Source organism: Perca fluviatilis, chromosome 8 (genome assembly GCF_010015445.1).
Source record: "Perca fluviatilis chromosome 8, GENO_Pfluv_1.0, whole genome shotgun sequence".
Classification (NCBI taxonomy): Eukaryota; Metazoa; Chordata; class Actinopteri; order Perciformes; family Percidae; genus Perca; species Perca fluviatilis.
In genome coordinates, this window is record NC_053119.1 from 2962999 (window position 1) to 2970004 (window position 7006).

The following is a 7006-nucleotide window of genomic DNA, read 5'->3' on the forward strand; positions in this document are numbered from 1 at the left end:
AGTCATATTTTTGTTGTACTGCACATTGCTGCAGCTCCTCTTTTCACCCTGTGTGTTGAGCGCTCTGTTTTAGCTACAGCGTGAGACACTTCTATTCCATCTTTGTTGGGTGTCGCACATGCGCAGTAGCTAGGTAAGGACTACTAGCCAGTCAGAAGCAGAGTATGAGGGTGTGCCCTGACAGTACCTAGGTAAGGACTACTAACCAGTCAGAAGCAGAGTATGAGGGCGTGCCCTGACAGTACCTAGGTAAGGACTACTAACCAGTCAGAAGCAGAGTATGAGGGCGTGCCCTGACAGTACCTAGGTAAGGACTACTAACCAGTCAGAAGCAGAGTATGAGGAAGAGGAAAGATCCGCTTACTGTGGCTTCTCAAACCAGGATCCTTGTATACAAGTTCTCTTATTATTATATATGTGTGAGTTTTGTGTCTAGAGTTTTGAAAAATTATGTCAAGGTTCTGAAATTAGTACCAAAGTGATTGTAAAAACTGTATTATTACAGCTTTAATAAACCACCTTAACTGAGAGAAGTTGTTTGTCTTCTGTTCTAACTGACCAATTGGACCGCGACATAACCATGGGTACATAGCAAACAGGAGCTTCTGACAGATTATTCAGCACACTGTGATGGAGACAGCTTTCTCCATTTTCACACATAAGTTAAATTTCATACCGAGATGATTAGAAAGTAAAGTTGTGGAACAGCTCAACTTTAAAGTAAGAGGACGTTGCTTCAGACAGGATTTAAATTACAGAAAGATCAGCTACTTGGCTGTTTATGCTCAGTTTTCATATTTTGAATGTTTTCTCTAATCAATTTTAAAGTGCATTCATTACTATAGTTTGTTTGAATCCATATTTTGGAAGATATATAAAATTCTTGTGTTGTGATTTTAATTGTTTAACTTTTTTTCGAAATTTTTTCATCTGGTTCGCTGTTTTTGACTTAGATCATAAAATGTACCTACCTTCCATAATACACTGGACTTTCATCTCTGGTGCTTATCGAGGCTCACTTTAAGGACCTTTGTTTATGTTTTATCATAACTTGAGATCTTCCCCGACTTCCTTGGTTGCCTAGGACAACCTGTGACGGAGCCACGGTGTCTCTGCTAAATAGTCTCAGGAAGGAACTTGTTTTGGTGGAACACGTGTACGTTCAAAAGTAGTTTTAGTCGTGTAACAGAAAACTCAGATTGGACAGATAGTCTAGCTAGCTGTCTGGATTTACCCTGCAGAGATCTGAGGAGCAGTTAACCATAGTCCTCACAAATCCACCGGAGGTTAGAACGCCAACACAGAGGAAGGGGACTGACTTTGGCGGAAATCAATCCTGGAAATGAAACATCGTCGATATAGACTACCCTGACATATTGTAAGACCATTCATTTGTATTTGAATGTGTTTTACAATCAAAATCTAAAGTCTTTCTTCAAACAATAAGTCCTGGTTACACCTGAGGTAAGGTGGCCACCACTGAGAGGTGGAGCAACAGTGAAAGAGGAGAGCTGCTACGTCACATTTCCTGAAAAGCAGGTGACAGTTCATATGAGCGACAGCAGAGCTGCAGTCGTGAAAAGTTTCTTTCCGTTTCTCCCTAAAGAAACATTAAACTGAATCCAGCAGCTTTTTAACAGCAGAATCTCTGCCAAAGACGGGTGAGTAGATTAGACTTTATTGTCCACCTGACACTGAGACAAAATGCACTAAATAGTGCAACGTTAAAACCAGAATCTAGAACAAAGAAACAAAGTAACGGCAGATGAAGTATGCAGAATAAAAGGCTTTACAACTTCTAGAACTGTGACACAATTTGGATAAGTTGCCTTAAATTCAAACTCTTTCCTCTCAGCCTCACTGTCTCTGTAGTTCCTGCTGTCTGCCTTTGTAAGCGGGGGTGTAGTGTCATTTGTTTAAGTACCGGAGCACACCTATGACTCACATGCAAGTTGAGGCTTGTTTGGCAGGTTATGTTACCACTGTTCCTGTATTTGTGGAAACAGAGCCGGCCCTAATCAGTTTGGTGCCCCACGCAAGATTCCAGCTGTTGTTTGGAAGTGGGTCACGTTTGCCACTTCTGAGACACAGAATCCTATCTCCCCAGCAACATGATCGACGATGTGTGCAGTGCAGTACCTAGAATATAAGCACTTGCCAACCTCAACCCCATTAAGTTGTTGCAATTCTAGTAAATTAAATGTCAGTCCTTTTGGGCAATGTGTAATGCTGTCCGTAAGACAGCCGTTGTGGCTTGTAAGTAGGCTGTGTTCATTTTGACGCACATCTTTTCTAATGTCTCCACTTTGGATTTGTTAAGGATTTGAGCGAGCGACTGTCTGTGCTCAATGACTTTGTTTTCTTAAAGATTGAAACTGCACATTGCGATTTTCACCTGAATGGACACTGTAAGACTGCCACTCTGCTGGCCAACACACCCCTTGTGATTCATACACATTTAGACCAGCCACCTCTGCCCAAGTTTTGCACCCTAATTTCTTGTCTTTGCTGTCAATCCAAGCCAGTGCTGCCAGTTTATTCCTCCAAATTTCTTCATTCCACACAGCTGGGTAGGAAGCCTTCGTTTCTCCAACCTCATCTTCATCTCAGTCCATCTGACAATGTCCATCAGCCACCCTATGTCCCTGACATCTCACTTCTCTCCCTGGATGTGTCCTCTCTCTTTCAAATATTTTTCCCTCTGGGATGGTTGCCCTCTCTCTTCCTCACTTATTCTCTGGTGTGGTGGAAAAACACTTGAATTAGTAGCCATTTGCTGGAGGGTCAATGTTTTAGCCCAAAAGAATCTTATGTATTCATGTGAATGAATGAGACAATAGCAACATTAATGTTAAGTTACCATGTGCCCTGTTCTACCAGGGTGCAAAAGTATGCACTACACCCTCCGTTTATTATTTTAAATAGCCTAATAAACATCTCATTTAACTGTGTGGTGAAGGGGAAACTTTTGCAGAGCCAACTAAAGTTTTATCAATAGTTCATCTCAAAAAAGCCTCATTTTCTATTAGTCAATGTCATTTTAGTATAGCCTAAATAATATTTGATATACAGTTAATAAAGAGACCAGCTGAATTCCCTTCATTCAAAAAGATAGGTAATTGCTGTTTTGCCTTTTATACTTTTGTCGTCAGAGTGCCGATATGTCTGCTGCCAGCTGTCTGCTGACTGAAGATCAGTTTCTTTGCTCCATCTGTCTGGATGTGTTCACTGATCCAGTCACCATACCATGTGGACACAACTTCTGTAAAAAGTGCATCACTGATCACTGGAATATTGATCTTCCCTATCAGTGTCCCAACTGTAAAAAGGGTTTTAGCACAAAACCTGAGCTAGAGGTCAATACTTTCATCTCTGAGATGGCTGCTCAGTTCAGACAGACAGCTCAACAGGAAGCCAGCAGCAGCAGCTCAGAGCAACAAAAGTCCAAACCAAAAGAAGTTCCCCCTGACGTCTACTCAGGAACCAAACCGCAGACTTGGATGTTCTTCCTTGTGTGTCTGCTGTGTGTCTTCATGGCCTGGATGGTTTCAGACCAAAAGAAACATGTTGTTGGTCCTCTGAAAGAAGAATATGAAGCAAAGAAGGCTGAGCTGTGGAAGACGGGGGCAGAAATTCTGCAGATGATCCAGAAGAGACGACTGAAGATTCAGGAGATCAAACATTCAGTGGAGCTCAGTAAAGAAGATGCTGACAGGGAGATAGCAGAAGGTGTTCAGATCTTCACTGCTCTGAAGGAGTCTGTTGAGAGAAGCCAGGCCGAGCTCATCAAGGTGATCCAAGAGAAGCAGAGAAAGACAGAGAAGCCGGTCGAAGGCTTCATCAGAGAGCTGGAACAGGAAATCTCTGATTTGCAGAAGAGAAGCACTGAGGTGGAGCAGCTCTTACAGTCTGAAGACCACCAACACCTCCTCCAGAGCTTCACCTCCCTGAACGCTGTTCCACCCACCAAGGACTGGACAGAAGTCAACGTCCGTCCACCTTCATATGAGGGGATTGTAGTGAGAGCTGTGAATCAGCTGGAGGAGACGCTCAGTAAACAGATGAAAAAGCTATTTCATGTCGAGCTGAAGAGGGTCCAGCAGTCTGCAGTGGATGTGACTCTTGATCCTGATACAGCACATCCTAATCTCATCCTGTCTGATGATGGGAAAGAAGTTAAACTTGCTGATGTGAGGATGATTGTCCCAGACAATCGAAAGAGATTTTCGGATGATATTTGTGTTTTAGCAAAGCAGAGTTTCTCTTCAGGAAGATTTTATTACGAGGTTCAGGTTAAAGGGAAGACTGAGTGGGATTTAGGAGTGGTCAGAGAGTCAATCAACAGGAAGGGAGAAATAATAATGACTCCACAGAATGGTTACTGGACGATATGGTTGAGGAATGACAATGAATACGAAGCTCTTGCTGGCCCGGCAGTCCTTCTCTCTCTGAGGTCTCGGCCTCAGAAGGTGGGGGTGTTTGTGGATTATGAGGAGGGTCTGGTCTCCTTTTATGACGTTGATGCTGAAGCTCTTATCTACTCCTTTACTGGCTGCTCCTTCACTGAGAATCTCTACCCATACTTCAGTCCCAGTGTTAACTATGGTGGTAAAAACTCTGCCCCTCTGATCATCTCTCCTGTCAGTCACTGAGTAGAAGAAAATGTTACATCTATGAAATCACAGAAAAAAAGAGGCTACAGAACATCCATGAGAATCATATTTTTTTCTACAGTATCTAATAGTGCCCTATATTTAGAAAGTGTGGCCAACTAGGGAATCGAACGTTCTGAGCATACCGTTCTGCGATTGGTTCCAAGGTAGTCACGTGTGTCATGGACTCCATGTTTGATACCAATATTCATCTGATTCCCATTGATATAGTGCAGGGAATAGTGGAAAAATGTAATAAATTATTTAAAAAATAACAAATCACTTAAAAAATGCCCAACTGTTGTGCGTTTGGCTGCAATGAAAGACAGGGAAGCAGCAAAAGATTTCACAAATCCCCCCATGAAGCAAAAAGGCAAAAAGTATGGGAGCTGTTCATTATTTTGTGAGGTGAATGTCAATTTTTCTCTTCTATATGATAACAAATTACATAGGACAAATATAATAATACCATCGTTAATGTGTATATTGTTGAAAAAAGTTCCAACACTGCTTTAGAAATGAATGACGTTTGAAGTTAGCCTTATGCTAGCGTTAGCTTTTTCGCTAGCACTCCATATACCTAAATGCTTGTGATCTTGCCACAGTCATAGCTATGGCTTTTGGTCTCGACCAAGTCCAGGTGTCTTTATTATCTTCATAATAATATTGGAGGGAAAGTGAAACACAACTTGGACGGGGATGTTGTTCGGTTTTTCACAAGTTTAGACATCTACGCCGATGTTTGCTAACGTTAGCCCACCAGCGTTAGCCTAGCCTGCTAGGTAGCTAAATATTACGACTGCCTTCAGAGTTTCCTATATCTGCGTCCACGTTGTCAACATAAGACCTGTGGCGTTAGTGCTCCCTTTGTACCATAATTTTATTGAATTAAATATTAAGCTTCACTCCTCTGAGATGGGTGGGTTTTTGTTACATTACACACAAAGCTAGCTATGGTTAGCCTGTATGCTAGCAGACAGTAGAAAGGTAAACACTGCTAAGAGACTTATTAGGCGACGTGGTCACTCACTACAATGGGCATTATCTAGAGGCCCATTTAAGATATAGAAGGTAAATATACACTGGAATATTTCCGTAAGGGCTTTTTGCATATTGACAAACATTGATAATAACATGTATATACCTGTTTAAGGTGAAAATAAGCGATTTATTTCAAGATAGCATATCCGCCCCATAGGGTTACACTGTAGAGTCATCTGACATTGGTATCCAATATGGCGCCCATGATTTGAGTTGGCCAAACTCTCTAAATATAGGGCACTAGTATCTAATAATGATGACAGTTAACATTTAGTGCACTTTAGTTGAGACAGCTTTCTCCATTTTCACATAAAAATCTCACACAAATTTCACACCTGATTAAAAGTCACTGAACAAGTAGCTCTTCATGAGGAAAAAACTAAGATACATTTTAATATATAAGGACGGTGATTCAGGGAGTGTTTGAATTACAGGAAGATCAGCAACCTTGTTTTTAATATTTTTAATGTTTGCTGTCATCAGTTTAAAGTGCCCATATTATGAAAAAATAACTTTTTCTGGGATTTGGGGTGTTATTTTGTGTCTCCAGCGCTTCCACACACATACACACTTTGAAAAAAATCCATCCATGCTGTTTTGAGTGAGATATGGTTTCTGAATGTGTCCTGGCTTCAGTCTCCTGGTGAGCTGTTCAAAATCTGCACGGCTTTCTACGTCACTAGCCGAAACGAGCTGGCTAACGCTAACGCTAGCATGCTACCTCGTTCTCAATAGCAAAGCACTGCTACAACACACACAAGTTCACCATAATCTACAAAAGAACTACTTACATGTGCGCCCTGGTCTAGAAGAAGTCTCCCAGCTGATCCTGCCTTGGAACTGACTGAAGTTGGAGAAACAGCCTTTCTTTTACTGTCTATGGAGCTAGCTGACATGATCTACGACCTGAGCTACTGAGCATTTGCTACTGCAATCAAAGATAGTACAGAAGAAGAAGAAGAAAAGAGGTCTCACTCTGTAGCTAAAACAGAGACCAGGTGAAAAGTGGATCTGCAGCAGTGAGAGAGAGCTGTGCAGTACAACAACAATATGGTGTTTTTTGAAAATTAAACCATTTAAACCTATTCTGGTACAACCTTAAAATACAATTATGAACCTGAAAATGAGCATAATATTGGTGCTTTAAAGTGTATTCAGAAATTAATGGGTAACTATTTTTGAATCCATATTTTGGAAAATTGTTGGTATTCCTTTAAAAATTTTAAATGTGATTTCATTTGTTTTGCTTCTTGGAAATATTTTCATTCTGCTCACATTTCTTTTTTAATCAGCTCATAAAATGTAACTACCCC

At 41.1% G+C, this 7006-nt stretch overlaps 1 protein-coding gene across 1 annotated transcript; it reads left to right on the plus strand.

Moving 5' to 3' along the window:
- Positions 1 to 1551: 1551 nt before the first annotated feature.
- On the plus strand, positions 1552 to 5865 carry LOC120563491 (E3 ubiquitin-protein ligase TRIM39-like). The gene is made up of 2 exons (XM_039807674.1): positions 1552 to 1661; positions 3153 to 5865. Exon 2 carries the CDS (start codon positions 3162 to 3164, stop codon positions 4650 to 4652), a length of 1491 nt encoding a protein of 496 aa, XP_039663608.1. The 5' UTR covers positions 1552 to 1661; positions 3153 to 3161; the 3' UTR covers positions 4653 to 5865.
- The last annotated feature ends 1141 nt before the right edge of the window (positions 5866 to 7006 follow it).